The 17987-nt window shown below is 52.5% G+C and overlaps 1 protein-coding gene and 1 long non-coding RNA gene across 2 annotated transcripts; one reads left to right on the top strand and one right to left on the bottom strand.

Annotated features, from left to right (window-relative positions):
* Positions 1-991: 991 nt before the first annotated feature.
* LOC132687746 (uncharacterized) lies at positions 992-15673 on the bottom strand. Its single transcript, XR_009614251.2, has 3 exons — positions 15564-15673; positions 7187-7290; positions 992-1269 (listed from the first exon to the last, which is right to left on the bottom strand). It is a non-coding gene; the product is annotated as an uncharacterized LOC132687746 (long non-coding RNA).
* Positions 10315-12868, top strand: EPOP (elongin BC and polycomb repressive complex 2 associated protein). The gene has a single exon (XM_060646240.3). The coding sequence runs from the start codon at positions 10803-10805 to the stop codon at positions 11940-11942; it is 1140 nt and encodes a 379-aa protein (XP_060502223.1). The 5' UTR covers positions 10315-10802; the 3' UTR covers positions 11943-12868.
* Positions 15674-17987: the final 2314 nt, after the last annotated feature.

The following is a 17987-nucleotide window of genomic DNA, read 5'->3' as shown; positions in this document are numbered from 1 at the left end:
AGGCCAGCAGCTCCTTGGTCACGGTCCTGCTTAACCTCTCCACGGCACTGAATCCTCACGACCGCGCTGCACGCCTCACTCTCTCACGTTTCCCAGCCACCTTTGCGGAGGTCCTTTGCCTCTGCCCATCCCACAGGGGTCCTCTTCCCCATGCACATGACTTTCCCTGGCAGAGCGTGTTCACACCTATGGTTTCTACCCTGACCCATGTCCCCGTGAGTGAGTTAGTCCTGACTGTTCTCTAATCCAAGACCTCCCCCCACCCCCAACCCCGGGCTCCTCAGACCGCATCCACTTCCACTTATATTCGGTCCCTGGGAACTGCGACCAAAACTGAAATGACATCTCCTCATCCCTGGGCCCACCCCTCCTCTTGTCCTACTTCAGTTAATAGCCTCCTCTCTCTCCTGAGAAAGAAACGTGAGGGTCCTTCTCGAATCTTTATCTCTCTCCCTCCTCCTGTGAATCAGCCCCCAAGTCTCATAAAACCTGCCTTGTAAATACCTCTTAAATCAAAGTTTCCCTAAACGCAGCCCCCTTTCAGCCCTAAGCATCCCTGTGGCAACCTCAGCAGGTGCCTCCCAGTGGACTTCTGTTAACCATCTTTCTCCTCGCTGTACCTCCCAGTGGCTCTTGGAACCGATCTCTGGACTGCACTTCTGCTGGGCACAGAATGTTCAGGTTCCAGGACCCCACCCTCAGGCGGCTCCCTATCAGAGGGGGCATCCACACTTCTAAGCCCCAGAGGCAGACAGATGCTAGCTGAGAGGACAGACAGCCCATCCACTGGCTTCAGTCTCTGACCCACTCGAGCCAGGAGACAGACTGTAGGGCTCTAGGCTCACTGTCATCCTGTACCTCGAACAGAAAACAGGTCTCATCAGAATGAATGTAAGAGTGTCCTTGCTTTGAATGAAATGCCAAAGAAGGATAACTTAAGCTAATTATCGAGTCATGCCGGAAGCCAAATTATAGACATTGTCATGTAATAAACACCATTTCTCAAGAGAGTGGCTTGGAGACATCTGGGCAGCTGGAAGCCTGAGCTCATTATCTTCCCCTCCAACCTGCTCTGTCTCCTCCTACATCCCACCCATGATGTGCGGGAAGCCTCAGCTTCCCCTCCTCCCCACAGCCAGCTGCCTCCAAGTGCTGCCGATTCTCCCTCAAATACCTGTCCATGCTTGTGGTCACTGCCTTCCGTCAGACCTTCACCATCTCTTGCTGCAACCTTGGGCGAGTGATGGGTGACGCCTCCATTTCCCTCATCTGCAAAATAGGATTTTTGTTTTAAACAGAGCGGAAGGTTTCACTTTGATCAAGTATGCCAAACCCCGAGCACACAGTTGAGTTCAGGCTGAGCATTCAGGAAATGCTAGTTCTCCTTCCCTTCGTGCTTCCTCACCCCTTTCCCTTGCCAAGTCTGACCACATGATTTCCTTGGCTTAAAAGTGGTCCTTAATTCCCAATCCTACAGGATAAAATCCAAATTTCTTATCAAGGCAGTCACCCCTTTGAGTTCCTGCCCACAGTCCTCATCACCGTTCAGCCACACTGACCTACTTCATTCGTTTATTAAAAACGTGGTCATCCATGGGGTGCGTGGCTGACTCAGTTGTTAGAGCATGTTGACTCTTGACCTTGGGGTCCTGAGTTCGAGGCCTCTGTTGGGCATAGAGCTTACTTTAAAAAAGTAGATAAAAAAAAAACCAAAACAAAACAGTCACTCCAAAGTATTATCCCACAGATTATTTGCTGGCCCTAAAGGAAGAACATGCAACTTCTCAATAAATAAATCGGCTCTCACCAATGGCACCTACCAGTCAGTGTTCCGTTACTAAGGCTGGAACTCAGGCATTGAGGACACAAGACGTCGTGCAATATGAGGGAAGCATTACCCACGAGGTGTTTTTGCTAGTCTAGTCAACCTGAATCTAATCAAGCCTGTAGATCTAATTTCCAGTTTTCAGGAAATACAGGATAAACAACACCACAAGGAAGCAATCAGAGAGATCTAGAAGGTGGGACATGATGTCTGTAATTTACTTAAAATACTTCAGCAATTCAACAACTCAATGGCATGGGGGAAAAAGTTATTCTAGATTTAAATGAGACTTAAGAGACATAACCAATTGCAATGTGTGGACCTTATTTAGATCCTGGTTGGAACAAACCAAATGCAGAAACATTCTGGGAGGACGCTTAGGGAAATTTGAATATGGGCTGGATGTTAGATGATATAAAGGAATTATGGTTAATTTTGTAAGGTGTGAGCATAATATTGTATTAAGAGAACTTCCTATTTAGGGATGAACAGTCATGCAAACCCTAAATCACTTGAAAATATTTCAGCAAAAATGATAAACATGCAAAAATGTTAATAATTCTTTAATTTTTTTTTTAATATTTATTTTTGAGAGAGAGAGAGAGAGAGAGACAGAGACAGAGCTTGAGCGGAGGAGAAGCAGAGAGAGAGAAGGAGACACAGAATCCAAAGCAGGCTCCAGACTCTGAGTTGTCAGCACAGAGCCCAACATGGGGCTCGAACCCACAAACTGTGAGATCATGACCTGAGCCGAAGTTGGATGCTTAACCGACTGAGCCACCCAGGCGCCCCCGCAAAATGTTAATAATTCTTTATATAACTACCCATCTAGGTAATGGGTACATAGGGGTTTATTTAACTATTCTCTCCTGCTTTCTAGGTTTTCAGATGTGCATAATAAAAAAGATTTTTAGAACGTATTTGAGTGCCAACCACATGCCAATCACTGGGCTGAGGAAAAAATCTAATGTGCTTCTTGTCTACGTGAAACAGAGTGTGGTAGGAGAGAGGTGAATAATCAGTTAATCACACTAATAAACGGTGACAACGGATGAAAATGCCTTGAAGGAAGGTGCACAGGTTTCGAGGGGGGATAAAGTTGGAAGCTGACCTGGCCACCGTCCGGAGGAGTGGGGGGAGAAGTTTTCTCCAAGGAAGGAATGCTTCATCGAAGCTCTGAATAGGAGCAGGTGTTGGCCAGGTACAGGCGAAGGGAGGTGGGGGGAAAGTTTGCAGTTGGAAGGAACAGTATGTGCTAAGGGAGGGAGCGGAGGGAGCTCGTTGTTTAGGCACTAGAGGAGACCTGGGTGGCTGAAGGGAGAGAGGATGGCACAGGGGAGGTGGGAGGGGGAAGGGGAGGGAACCCATCCCCTCTGCCCAGGAGGACCTGTGGGTAGAGTTGTCAGTCTTAGGTAACCCTGCCTGTGAGCCGAATTAATGATTTCACTCTGCATCCGGAAAGCAATGGGAAGCCATTAAAAGGTTTTGGCGGGGGGGTGGAGGGGGAGACACAACCCGACTTGTGGCTTAGAAAGATGACTGGTAGCTATGTAGAGGGCATGGCAGGATGTGGGGGTACTGCCGGGGCGGGGGGAGTGGAGGTGGGCAGAAACAGACACGGCCACATGATTTGCAGGAGGTGTTAGCTTGGAGGGCACTTGGGTTTCTGGCTATGGAAACCTTCCGGGACAGGTTTCCCTGGAAGTGGCACACGGGGCAGAGGAGGCGGGTTGGTGCTGGTCTGGGACAGGCTGATTTTGCTGGGCTACCGAAATGCGTGAGGTAGACGCTGGGCGGGCAGTGGCGTGTCTTGGTCAGAGCTGAGCGGAGAGGTGTCCGCGAAGCGCTCCCAGCTGGACGGATGCTAACTGTGCAGTGCGCACAGAAGGTCCAGAGAAAGAAGAGAGAAACTCCGGACAGAGCCTTGAGGACCCCCGACCCTTGGGCTGAGGAGGGGAGAATGAGCCTGCGCTCGCACCACAGCGGGGGGCAGCCAGCGAGGCAGGTGGACGCCCAGGAAAGCGGTGCCCAGGAGGTGAAGGACTCGACGGTTCCTAGAAAGAGGAAGTGGCCAGTCATGTGGGATGCTGTTGAGAGGTCAAGACAAGAGGGCTGACAAGAGCCTGCCAGTTTTGATGAGAAGGAGGCCACCGGGACCTCAGCAAGAGCTATTTCGGTGGCGGGTGGGGGTGGCAGCAGATGGAAGTGGGTTGAGGAGTAAGTGGGAAGTGAGAAAAGGAAGACAGTGTGTAGACAGCTCTTCGGGGAATTTGACTGTGAAGGGGAGGAGAGAGGGATGGAGACTAGAGCCTATGGGGTCAAGGGAAGATCTGGCTTTTTAATGGGAGGGACAGGCTGATGGAGTTGGCTGTGTGAGAGAGATGAGGGATGGCCCGGAGGGCGGATGTGGCGGGACCAACGCCAGGGCGCCCCCTCTACTTAACGGGAGGGAGATGCTGATGGCAAGCGCCTGTCTCTGTTCCTTGCTCGGCTGTCTCTGTTCCTTGCTCGTACTGCTTCCTCAGTTGGAATTCTTCTCTCGTGCTTCCTTTGGTATTCCCATTCATCCTTTAGAACCTAAGTGGGAGGTCCCCTTCTCTGAAAAGGCTTCCCTTCTGTAGGGTTGCCCTGACTTTACTGTTCCAAGGACCATGGTCACCCCTGCATCGCACCTTCTCAAAGTAGCCCGTAATGTCCACCTCGTCTGCCAGCTGCATCCCCATCACCTCTGAGTACCCAGAGCCTGGTCTGGGGCTTGCCGCAAGGAGGGGAGAGCGCTCAGTGGCTGCGGGGTGAATAGATGAATGAACTCACTACAGACCTGCGGAGGAAATACAGCAGGAGGAGGGCAAGCCTGGAATAATTCCTAGGGAGATGTGGAGCAGGGGTGGGAAAAGGGAAGACACAGAAGGGGGAAAGGCTAGACTGTTGCTGAGAACATTGCCATTCATCAAGGGCTTCTATGGACCAGGCATTAAACTTATGGGTTTCTTGTTTACTCCTCACAGTGTCCCCAGGAAGAGTATTGTCTGCTGGTATATTCCCTGGCTTCCCCCAGTTTCCTAGACTGTAAGCTCTATGGGGTGGTGGCGGGGTGGGGTGGTCTGTCTTGCTCGCCACTGCGCCTCCAACGCTAGACGGGCATGCAGATAGGGTTGCCAGGTGAAACACAGGATGTTCAGTTAAGTCTGAATTACAGAGAAGCAAGCATTTTTCTAGTCTAAGTATGTTCCGCAATTTGCGCTACATTTGACAATCCTGTACACAGTAAATATTGGTGAGTAAACCTTGCTTGATTGAATGACACAATGGGGATGCAATCAGTAAATTCCAGACCGTGGGAACTATAATTTAAAAAAAAAAAAATTTTTTTTTTTTTAATTTTTGAGAGCGAGCACCAGCGGGGGAGGGGCAGAGAAAGAGGGGCACAGAAGATCCAAATTGGGCTCTGCTCTGACAGCAGTGAGTCTGATGTGGGGCTTGAACTCATGACCCTGAGATCAAGAGGCACAGGCTTTACCTACTGAGCCAGCCCTGCACCTCCAGACTATGGTGATTCTAGTATCAATAAATTGCAAGGAGAAAATAAAAAAGAGTTAAAGGAGGAATTTATGAATTAAAAGAGAGTTAAGAGACGTATCATCTACTTGAAATCCTTCTTTGGATCCTAATTCAAGTAAACCAAAGTGCAAAGAAAAAGATATTATAAGATAATGAGAAATTTGGACATTGGCTGGCTATGTGATGTTAAAGGATGACCATTAACTCTTCTTAGGTTTGATAAGAGTGTTGGGGTTATGTTTGTTTCGAATGAATCGTTATGTTGTGGAAATATGTATTGAAATATTTGGGAATGACATTGTATGATGTCTGGGATTTGCTCTCAGATAACATGGAATATGTTCTATACCTTAATCGTGGTGGTTACATTCATTCATGAAAACTATTTGAACTGTACATTTAACATGTACATTTATCGTATATGAGTCATACCTCAGTAAAGTTGGTTTTATTAAAAATTGGAGTAGGGGAGGAAGTGGGTGGGGGTAAGACTGAAACAAGATTGGCTATTGGCTGATAAGTGTTAAGGCTGGATGTGGGGTACACAGAGGTTTGTTATACTTTTCTGTTTACTTTTGTACGGGTTTGAAAATTTCCATAATAAAGCACTTTTTCAATGGCATGAAAGGAGATGCTATTTCTATTTTACAGATGAAGACACTAAAGCAGAGGTTAAGTAACTTGGTCCCGAATGACACAGCTGGTAAAATGATGAGTCGGGGATATGAACAGACCATCTGAGTCCAGAACTTAAGCTATTAATCATGGGTACAGATTTCCAGAGAGGGGAGATCCAAGTGTGCTTTTGGCTAGGGGGACGCAGCCCTGCTGGGTGGGAACAGAGTCTGACTTAGGGAATTCTGGAAGTAAGAAGGGCAAAAATGGTGGTGGCTACATTGCAGTGGGTCAAGAAATAGTTTCCCTCTTAGATTCATTGTCATGGGGGTAGACTTATGGTTAGGAGTGTGGTCTTGGGACCCAGCTGCCTGGGTTTGGGTCCTGGCTCTCACACCTGATAGCAGTGTAACCTTGGGAAAGTCACTTAAAATCTCCATCCCTGGGACCCTGGGTGGCTCAGTCGGTTAAGCGTCTGACTCTTGATTTTGGCTCAGGTCATGACCTCATGGTTTGTGAGTTTGAACCCTGCTTCAGGCTCTGCGCTGACAGCATGGAGCTTGCTTGGGACCCTCTTTCACCCTCTCTCTCTGCCCCTCTCCTGCTTGCTCTCTCTCTCTCTCTCTCAAAATAAATAAATAAACTTAAAAAAAAAAAACTTCTTTCCTTACTTACAACATGAATATTAACAGCAATATAAAATGGTGTAGCCAGTTTGGAAAACAGTTTGGCAGTTTCTTAAAAAGTTAATATAATTTGGGGCACCTGGGTGGCTCAGTCGGTTGAGCGACCGACTTCGGCTCAGGTCATGACCTCATGGTTTGTGGGTTTGAGCCCTGCGTCGGGCTCTGTGCTGACAGCTCAGAGCCTGGAGCCTGCTTCGGATTCTGTGTCTCCCTCTCTCTCTGCCCCTCCCCCACTCATGCTCTGTCTCTCTCTGTCTCAGAAATAAATAAACATTAAGAAAAAAAAATTTTTTTAAGTTAATATAATTTACCATATATTGTGGCAATCCCACTCTTAACACAAAAACATATGTCCACACGAAGACTTGTATGCCAATGTTCACAACAGTATTATTCATAATAACCGAGAAGTGGAAACAAACCAAATGTGATTGGTAAACAAAATGTGGTATGTCCTTACCATGGGATACTACTCAGCGATACAAAGGAACATACGTACTATGGCACGGATAAACCTCCAAAACATTACACTTTTGTGAAGAAGTCGGATGCAAAGACCACATAGGGTGTGATTCCATCTCTATGAAATGTCCAGGAAAGGATCTATAGAGACAGAAAGTAGATTAGTCACTCAGGGCTGGGGGTGGGAATGGGGAGTTACTGCAAGTGGAGATGAGGGATTTCTTAGGAAATGTTCTAAAATTGGATTGTGGTGGTGGTTGTGTAACTCTATAAATTTAATAACAATCGCGGACTTGGATACTTAAAATGGGTTATGTATGGTGCGTAAAAATAAAAAATAGTGCCTATCTCATAGAATTGTTATGGGGATTACATAACCTAAAGTTCCTAGACAGAGAATGGAATGCAGTCAGTGCTGTAGAAGTTATTATTATTGGGCTGGACCTCTGGGGCCAGTTCTCTGCTGTGCCTCCTTCCAGGGAAAGGGCCATTGGGCAGGTATTACTCCCAAATCCTTGAACAAAGGCCTTTGGGTGAAATCCAGATGGGTCACGGAAGGGGAAGGGTCTCCCCAGCTCTCTTCCAGGTCTCCCCAGGCCCTTCCTATCTCTCGTTCTGGAGGTGTCAGGTGGAACCCAGCATCCAGCCCTTTCCCTCTTTTTCTGCCATGGGAAGGAGGGGCTCCTGAGAAGAGTGTTGCCTCCTTCTCTGGCCGGCTGAGGATGGGGTCAAGCGCCCTCTACCGTCGGCAATGGGAATTGCAACAGCTGGGCCAGCCCGCTCACATCGTGTTTCCACTCTCCTGACGGTTGTGAAGAAGCTACTGTTGTCCCCTTTTCACTGACAGGGACACCGGTACTCAGAGTTTCTAGGTGACCTGCCCAGGTGGCACAGCAGGCACCTCCCCCCCCCCCCTCCCAGAAGTCCAAACCTTCTGAAAATGGACGCTTGATGACTCCAGGTCCTTTCAGCTGGAGAGTTAACTCACACTAACCCCTACTGTTTGTAAAGTTCTTCCATGCCCACAATGAGCTTTCCCATCCGGGCTGTATTCTGGGGTGCCTGATTCAAGGAAGGGGAAGAAGGAAAAGTGGAGGTGGAGGGAATTCCTTCTCCAGGGAAGTACTCCCAACAGTAATGATCCCCAATAAAGCCCCTAAACCCAGATCTGGAGCACCGAAGGCTTTTGGAGTGGGAGAAAGAGGAGGCCATTGTTCTGCATTGTTATGTAAGATGCATTCATTTATTCATACAGAAAAGTCTCTTGAGTCAACACTGCACTAGGCACAGGAATGCAAATACCAATGAGACTGTAGGGGATAAAAGGAGTTTCCCAGTTCAGTTTCCTGCAGGGGGGGCCCAAGCTCCCTTCCCAGGCATCTCAGTGGCAAAGAGGTTGGCGTACAGTCAGGTTGAAGCAGATGCCCTCTGCCCCACAAGCAAAATAAATATGTTACTGCTGTTTCAGGGTAAGAGTTCTCAACATTGTCCCCTGGAAGAGACAGCTGCGAAGATAATCATTCTTCCAGGAGTTTCCTCCTGTGTGTGTGTGTGTGTGTGTGTGTGTGTGTGTGTGTGTGTGGTGCCCGGGGGGGGGGGGGGGGGGGATGAATGGCCGAGGGTGGGGAGGGGAGCTAAGGCTTTTGGAGCACTCAGGAACCCTGGAGTCTAGACCTGGAGGGACCCCAGGATCTCCCCTCACAACAACTGCCCTGAAGACTTCTTCAGAAGATGCTGGGGGGTGAGTGTTTGTAGCAATAGAACACCATACCCCCTAGTTCCTCAAACCCTGGCTCCTCAAGGCCTTTATCTGTGGTCTCTGCAGAAGGGAGATGGGGAAGGCAGACCTTCCTGATCTCTTTCCACTCAAATGTTATTTGATGACATGTAGAAAACCAATTCTTCTGTTGTCACTGCCAGAGGGGCCAGGATGCATCATTTGCAACCCTCCGAAACCCTCTCTTACCCTGGCCCCAGAATGAGATATTCTCTCTGTGACACCCTCCCCCACTTCCACATTGTTACTCTAAGCTATCATACCATTCTCTCTTTATGTTTCTGAGGATGGGAAGCAGCCATATTCTGATAACCTGATTTTTATCAAGAAATATTCCAGGGATTCATTCATTCACTTACAAATATTTATTGAGCACCTATCATGTCTGGGCACTGTTTTAAGCAGTGGGGATGCAGTGGTGATTAAGACAAACTTCTCACCAGCTCATTTCCAGACTAATGAGAAATAGACAATGAAGAATAAATACATTCACAGACTTTCATATAATAGTAAGCTGTACAGAAACTAAAGAAAGTTAAGGGGATGGAATGTGCTGTGGGGAGGTGGTCCTACATTTTCAGAGCGGGGGGAGGAATTCACTTTTTTTTTGCTTCACTCTTCTTGGGAGTGATAATGAAGGTCTGGGTGTCCCCTCCTCTGGACTCCTCAGCCCGTTTTGACAGCTCAAGCTTCAGAGGGCAGAGTCTTGGTATTGGAGGGGGCCGCAGAGCCAGCCCCTCAGCGTTCAGTCAAGGGATCATTAGGAACGGCATCAGAGAAAGGGAAACAAATCTTTTTATCTTCTTCCGTGGGTATAGTAATATCTACCCCCCGCCCCTCTCTGAATTTACCTTTTCCTTTCCTCATCTTGCACATACCGAATTCCTAACTAGTTTTCAACACTTTCTGAGCCCAGCGTGTGCCAGGCACTGTCCTAGGGGACCAGAACAGAGGTAGGAAACATTCTCTGCCCGCCGTAGTCCTGCTGTCCAAAGCTTGTAAACAGCCATTGTCTAATTTCACCTTTTCCCTCAACACTGTTTTTGTGATTCATCTATGTTGATTCACGCAGCCCCAAGCGGGTAGATACGAATATTCCCATTTCGCAGATGCGAAAACCGTGACCGCTAAGGGAAAAACGAATAGCTTTGCGACGGCTAAATAGCGGGACGCCACCGGGCCACGTGCAGCGGCGCGTTTAGCCCCTCGCGATCCCACCCGCACACGCTCCTTCCTTCCCTCCCTCCCAGCCGCCGCCGCGCCGGGTCCACGTGTGTGTGTCTGTGTGCGGAATGGGGACGGGGGCGGTGCCGCCGGAGGGGTGGGGTCCGGGCTCACGTCACAGGCGGTGCCGTCCAATCAGCGGCGGGCTCGCGGCCCCGGCGCTGGTATTGGGGCAGCGAGGGGGCAGTTCTCTATAACGCGGTCTCCGGGAGCCAGCGGGGAAGAAAGAAGCCGAGCGGGCGGAAGGCGCCCTCCCCGCCGCCTGGGCCCGGGCACCGGGTGCCGGGCCCGGGGTCCTTCCCGCCTCCCGCGGCCGCCGGCCGCTTTGTTTCCCCAGCCTCTGCGCTCTGGGCTACTCAAGAGGGGCTCCCGCCGGGGCTGCGCGGGGAACGCGGCGGCGGCAGGAAGGGCGGCCGACCGGGCCGGGACTCGCAGGGACCCAGGAGTCCGGCCGCCGGGAGGGCCGCGTGACGAGATCGAGGAGGGAGCCAGAGCCCCGCGGCCCAGGGTTGCGGGCCGGGGGCGCCCGTGAGCAGAGACCTCCCCGTCGAGGGGGGGCGATGTTCCCCTCGCCCGTGGGCTCTTCGGGCAGCCAGGGCACACCGCCGCTGGGACCAGGGCCCCCGCAGTGGGCACCCCCCCGGGCGGTTCCATGGAGACTCTGTGCCCCGCTCCCCGCCTCGCAGTGCCGGCGTCCCCGCGAGGGTCGCCTTGCTCCCCGACACCCCGGAAGCCGCGTCGGGGGACACAGGAGTTCTCTCCACTGTGCCTGCGTGCCCTTGCCTTCTGCGCCCTTGCCAAACCTCGAGCGTCCTCTCTGGGCCTGGGGCCTGGGGAGTTGGCGCCGCGGGCCCCGGTGCTGGTGGGCCCTCGCGCCCCGCTGTGCACCGGCGGCTGGGCCCCGGATGGCCTGAAGCACCTCGCGGGACAAGCCGGCCGGTCCGGTGATCCGAACTCCCCGGCCGGTCAGGATGCAGAAGCCGCAGTGTGCTGGAGCCGTGGCGAGGAGGAAGAGGGCGGAGGCAGTTTCCCGCACTTCAGCTCCCGCTCCGGCGTACCTCCCGGCCGCTGCCCGGCGCCTCGGCGCCCTCGGGAATCTCCGACCAGCTCCGCCTCGGCTCCGCCTCGGCCAGCCTCGGGTCTCGACTCCCAGCCTGGCCCCGCCGCCAGCCCCCATCAGGAGCCCAGTTCCCGGCCTCCGCCGCCACCTGCGGGCCTCTCTACCGAGTCCGCGGGTCCCGGGGCTGCGCCGGAGCCGCCCGCACCGGGACAGACGGCCGCAGGCGATGGAAACCCCCCGCAGGCCGCCCCCGAGGCACCAGCCACTAGCCCCTCGACGGCCAGCGGAGCTTCGGCCGCGCCCGGCGATCTCCGCCAGGAACATTTCGATCGTCTGATCCGCCGGTCGAAACTTTGGTGTTACGCGAAGGGCTTCGCCCTCGACACTCCGAGTTTGCGCCGGGGGCCCGAGCGGCCGCCAGCAAAAGGGGCCGCCCGGGGAGCCGCCAAGAAACGCCGGCGACCGCCACCCCCCCATCGCAGCACGCAGCCCCGCCGCCCTGCACCGACGCTCCCCACGACGAGCACCTTCAGCCTCCTCGACTCCTTCCCCTGCCCCCCGGCCCTGGTGGTAGGGGAGGACGGAGACTTAGGGCCGGCATCCTCGCTTCGCCTCCAGGGAGACTCTAAGCCCCCGCCTGCCCACCCACTGTGGAGGTGGCAGATAGGGGGTCCTGCTGTCCCTGAGCCCCCAGGCCTTAAATTCTGGGGGATCAACTTGGAGGAACTCTGAGCAGAGACCTCTCCTACCAATGGGGAAAAGTTGGGGCCACGGCCAAACTTTGGGCTCGAGGACGGGGCCTCGTGTCTCGCATTTGCCTGTTCCCTTTACGTTTTAAGGGCTGCGGTCAGAGGGACCTCAAATGACAGTGATCTTCAAGCACCTAGCTGTTTGGGGTGACACCCCCTCCCCCTCATCCTTTGGAGTCGAACCAAGGGCTGGAGTCAGGAGAAGGCTTAACGGAAAAAGGCTTAATGACATAGATTCCAATCCCTCCCCTCTTCCATCTCGGATCTCTGGGGGCAGGGCCTTCACCCCAGGGGGAGCAAAGGAGGCTACCGCTCAAAGACAAGGAAAAAAAAAAAGAGGGAGAGAGACCTTGGTGATGGACAAACCGGTTGTTTCTGTGGGCGAGCCTGGGGATGAGGGGGCTGTGGTGGGGGTGGGGAGGTGATTGGCAGCTCCCTGGGGGCATCCCCCACCCCCACCATCCAGGCCTTTAACCCTTCACTCCCCTCAGGCATTCCCCCCGCGCTCCCAGCATCACTGGAACCTTCCTAGAGGGGGCAGCTCCGGCAAGGGGAAGATCACCCCCTCCCTGTTCTTTTCCTAAGCCCTCTCCCCGCCCTCCCTCCCCCCAAGGCAGGTGACTTCTAATTGGTGAGATCTTCAGTCTCAGCCACCAACCTTTCCCTTTTGTCCAGTTTTGGAGTTTCTTCAATTTTTCCTGTTTGTTTTCAGTTTGTAAGGTCTGATGGGTGAAAGAGGACCTTCTCCCTGGATCCATCAACCCCCTCCCCCCGTTTGCTTCTCCAATTAGGAGGGGACCTCCTCCCCCTCCAAAAGCACAGACTTTGCCTGGGGAAAGGGCCAGAGACTGTCCCAGGGAAAGTAATGGAAGGTGGAAGAAATCAATAAAATCAGACCAAACCAGTTGCCTTTCGAGGTCCTCTCCACCGATTTATGGATGGGAGGGGATGGAGGTAGAGGGCAGGCCTGGGTCCATTTTCGGACACCCAAACTCAGCCCCCTCAAAGGCTAGAGATGAGAGAGCAGCTCTTTGTAGAAGGGTAAGTTAAAGCGCTCTTGACCTAACCTCAAGGGTTTGGCCAGGCTTGAAGGGGCAAAGTTTGGGTTTGAATGGGAACTGGGCTGAGCCATCATCAGCTTCCTCCCCTAACTTCAGGCATTTCAGGAGTTGTCAGGGACCTGATGGATCCGATGGGGGCAGGGCCAGGGGATTAGTTTTGAGGTCAGAGGTTCTGTTTTCCAGGGGGGAGGGGAGAGGTAGGCCTGGACCACGCCCCGCCCCGGTGGCTGGGACGACCCCCTAGAGCCAGAGAGAGGGGTGATATCGCTTTCTCCTCTGCCCAGGTGAGGTCGGGGAGGCGAGCTCTTAGGGAGACTCCCCAAGTTTGGGTGTGATGGGAACCTGGGGGTGGTGGATCTGCCCGACAAGTGAGGAACCCAGTGACCCTTCTGCCCACACCAGTGAAGAGCCACCCCTTTCCCCCCAAAACGGGGGCGAGGGAGGAACAGTTCCCACATACGATACTGGGGAAGGACTTGTCTCCTTTTCTGTGAAAATGCTTTGTAAAAAGTTGTTATTGTTTGCATAGAGCAGATTCTTGAGAAAAACTGTTTTGGGCCACAAAAGTTTTGTTTGTTTTAAAAGCTGTCTCTTAATTTTTTCTTCCCCCCCCCCTCCGATGGGGGTGAGGGTGGGGGTGGGGTGAGTGGGCGTGGGTTGGGCTTTGCTCTCTTTCTCCTCAACATCTGGCCTTTATGAACCCTGCTGACCTCCCCTCCCCCCTCCAGCTGTGTTGTGGGGAGGTGGGGGGAGGGCGGGGAGAGTGCCTTCCACTCCTGGGCTACAGGGGTATCTGTCTTATTTTGCCCCCCCCTCGAGAATGGGGAGGGAAGCCGTGAGGAGTGGGGAAAGAGTCGCTGTGAAGAGGGGGTCATGTGTGCAAAGAGAAATCCAGAAAGGCAGACCCCCCCCTGTTTTAAAAAAGCTCTCTGCTTTTAGTAATTGTGGTCCTGGTCAGCTTTGACCCTTTTCAACCAGACTGGGCAGGAGGGTGTGAGCTCTGGGCCAAGAGTCCTTTTCGGACTCCACTTCCCTGAGCAGTGGCATGTGATGCAGTTAATTTGTCTTCCCTCCTCCCTCCTCAAATGAAAGCATCAAACATTAAACGTTAGCCTGGAAGGAGTCCGGGGCGGTGAGTTGAAAAACACACCTTTTGGCCAGACCTGGAACTCCCCTCGCTTGCCGAATGGTTTAATTTGGAGAAACTCAGGGCTAGAAGCCTCTCTAGAAGCTTTCTAGTCATTTTGCAGAATAGAGAACTGCATTCGTTTCCTGTGGCTGCTGCAACAAATTACCACAAACATGGTGCCTTCAAACAACAGAAATCTTTTTCCCTTCTAGTTCTGGAGGCCAGAAGTCCGAAATTAAGGTGTTGGTAGGGCCGCGCGCTCTCCGAAGGCTCTAGGGGAGAATCCCTTCCCTGCCTCTTCCAGCTCCTGGAGGCCCCACTATGTTCGCCACGGGACCGTCTGCACGTGGCCCTCCCCTCTTCTGTCTCTTATAAGGACACTTACTGGGTCCCAGGCCCACCCGGATAATCCGGCATGACTTCATCTTGACAATGTTCATTTAGCTACATCTGCAAAGACCCTGGTTCCAAATAAGGCCGCATTCACAGGTTCCAGAGGGAGGGGAGTTAGGACACAGACCTTTTTGGGTGCCACCATTCAGCCCACTGCAGAAACCGAGTCCCTGTAAGGAGAAACTTGCCCAGACTTTCTGGGGGAAGGAAGCCTGTGCTGCAGTGTGTGTGTGTGTGTGTGGGGGGGGGGGGGGTGGTTCTGGGGTACTGCCCCTCTGGATGGGGGGAGGGGGCTGCACATCTCCCTGAATTGGAGCAGCTTGGGGAAAGGGTAAAGTTGGACTCCTTACTTTTTCCAGACTGCTCTCATGGATGCTAGGACTCCCCCTCCCCCAACACTCATTGAGCCGGGAGGGGAGCTCAGTCTCCCCAAGAGGGTCCCGGGAGGCTCCCCCTTCCGTGTTTCCTCAGTCTCCGGAGCCTCCGCCGCCCCAGCCCCTGCTCCCAGGTTGTCGGTGTGGGTGTGCGTCCTTTCTTCTACCTCTCCCCATCCAGGCTTCGCATCCTCTGTGGCTCAGCCAGTGATCACGGCGTGTTTGGCGGGATCAAGGGTCTTAGCTTCTGCCTGGATCTCTCTTACTGGGTTTTCTCTTTTCCTTTAGTTTCAGAGGGTCTCTCTCCGTGGGTCCCTATCTCTCCACAGCTCTGGGGCCAGTTGTCTGCCCCATCGTCAGGACCAACTGCACGCCCCCGAGAGAAAGTGAGTACCTCCTTAAATCTTATTCCCAAGGCGCCTCGCCTGCCTCACCCTAGTCCAGCCTTTTCACCAACACCTCCCTCCTCCTGGGAGCCGCCCACGCACCCTCTGCTTCTTGCCTCTTAAATCTTTGCGACTTGACTCCTCCCTGAAATGGCTTTTTCCAGGGTCACTCATGACATCCCACCCCCAAACACAAGTCCAGTGGTCGCCTCCCGGCCATCCTGACCCCTGTATCTCTCCGTGACCCCGCTGGATGCTCACCGGTGCTCTGCTTCTCTCCTGTAAGAAGTCCCTCCTCCATTTTCTGTGCTTCCTCTTCCTCTGACCTCAGGAAGCTTTAACACACAGGGAGACCAGTGATGTCCAGGTGGCGTCTACTCTCCGCCCCCAAGGCTCCCCACGATTCCCTTTGTGTCTCTCTCTGAAGTCTTCATCCTGCACTTGCATGGGTAAGTGAGTCAAAATTACTGTCCCCGCCTCCTCTCCCTCCAGCTCTACCCCTCTCCTGAGCTTTGGTCTCCTATCTCTGAGTGGCTACTGTCAACTCATACTTTCCCTATTGAGAACCAAGGTTCTTGTCATCGTCCCCTGCCCACCTTAGTCCCCGCCCCCTCCCCCATCAAGCCCACGTTCTGGTTAGAGCTCTGCCTTTCTTCCCTAGACTCAGCCCCTTGAATTCTCACCCGCCGCCTCTCATTTGACTCACTGCTGTCTATTTCCAAACCTCTGTCTCCTTCTGGCCTCTCGAGTAGCTCTTTGTATCCTCTCCAGGAGGGTGCAGCGCCCATAATGTCTAGCCTGGACCATTGCAGTAGCCACCTAACTAGTTTCTGTATCTCTGGTTTTCCTCTGATCCCCTCTGATCCCATTACTTTCGAACTCAGCAGGTCCCCTGATTTTATTAAATGCAACCCCCTCGGCCTATCATTTGGGGCCTTCTATGATTCGACCCTAACTCGCGTGGCTCTGTTTCCTCACTTTATACACCACGTGGTCCATCACATTGGATCGCCTTTCCTTCCCCAGCCACCCTCCCTTTTCTCTACCTTCATTCTCCAAGGCCCATGTGAAATGCCGTCTCTCCCCCAAAGTCTTCTCTGATTCCCCCAGTTGAATGTCATCCGTGGCACTTTCAGACCCTCTTCACTCTTTTCTGTCTGGGGCAGGAACGGTGGAGTGGGGTGGGAGGATGTGGGCTTTTGGAGCCAAGCACTCCCGGTCCCCCTTTCCAAGGAGAACCTGGGAAGCTAAGTCAGGCCCCCGGGAGGAATCCCCTTTCTGACCTAAGCTTTCATTTCATTGCTTTGGCCTTAACTGAGTGTTATGAACGCTAAGTGGCCCCTTTAAAGTCACTCCTGTAATTGTAGAAACTTCCCAGGAAGACACGAGTGTGCCAACGCCCCCTGCCTAGTGTGTTTATGTTTTTTTTAATTAAAGGTAAAAAAAATTGAGGTTATTGATGACAAGGTTATGATTGTGATTTTTTTTCTTCATCTTTCTACAGTCATCTTGTTTCTCTGGCTTCATCTGTGTCCTGTACACAGCAGGCACTTAATCAATACTTGTCCAATGTAGAGTGTACATTTTAAAAAGGCTTATTTATATTTAAAGGGCTGGACTGCAGCTTGGGGAGTGGCACTTGGCCAAGATGCAGTTCCAGAGGCTTCCACTAGATGCTGCTGTCTGCTAGCACCAGAGGCTGGAGAGGGTGGGTGGGGAAGGCGGTGAGTCTTCTAAGCTATTGAACACCTCCCCGGGCTGGGGCTTGGTGAAAGGGATGTGTAGGACAAGATCTCTGCATTCGAGGAACTTCGGTGCTTTGCAGGTGTCCTTGCTCTCATAACAATCGATGGGTATTCTTATCTCTGTTAAATAGATGAGGAAATGGAGGCTCAGAGAGGTTAATCGATTTGCCTGAGGTCACACAGCCAGTGGAAGAGCAGTTTAATTCTGGGCCCCCTGACTGGGTTTTCCCCTAATAGAGGGCGTCATAGCAAACACTTACATGGCACTTGCTTGGAGGCAGGTGCTGTTCTCAGTGCTTTATGCTTGGTTACTCATCTAATCCTCAGGACGGTAAGAGGTAGGTGCTATCAGTATCCCCATTTGGCAGTTGAGGAAACTGAGCTACAGAGAGGTCAGGCCTCTCTGAATTGTGCTGATGGAGTTTGTGCCTGTAATGACCACACTGCTGCCATGTTTTACTACCCCAGCAGCGACCAGTTACAGACCAGAGGTAGCCTCCCGCCAATATCTGGGGGTCACAGAACTCTGTGCCAGAGACACAAAGACACAGAAGCTGACCCTGAGGGGCCTTAAGCTGCATGGAAAAAGCAGGACATGCAGCCTCCTCCTTAGGGTGTGGGCTCTCCACAGATATGCTGGGCTACTCTAGCTGAGTGGTTTACCCTTTCTGGGCATGGGGAGAGGGATGTGTGATATCACCACCTAAAACCAGAGGACTCTGTAGCAAGAAGTGACTCTCAGACACCAGAGGTTTTTGTTATCCGTGATAATCAATTGCAAAATTATAGCACTTAAAAAAAAATAGAGATGGGGGTGCGTTAGCATCCGACTCTTGATTTCAGCGCAGTTCATGATCTCCCGGTTCATGGGTTCGAACCCCGCGTCAGGCTCTGTGCTGACAGCTCGGAGCTTGGAGCCTGCTTTGGATTCTGTGTCTCC

Source organism: Panthera onca, chromosome E1, assembly GCF_046562875.1.
Source record: "Panthera onca isolate mPanOnc1 chromosome E1, mPanOnc1 haplotype 2, whole genome shotgun sequence".
Lineage (NCBI taxonomy): Eukaryota > Metazoa > Chordata > Mammalia > Carnivora > Felidae > Panthera > Panthera onca.
This window is presented reverse-complemented; position numbering and strand designations above follow the sequence as displayed.

What these genes read in the sequence shown, in the direction of transcription:
- EPOP (XM_060646240.3), top strand. Translation starts at nt 10,803, where the DNA reads ATGGAGACTCTGTGCCCCGCTCCCCGCCTCGCAGTGCCGGCGTCCCCG.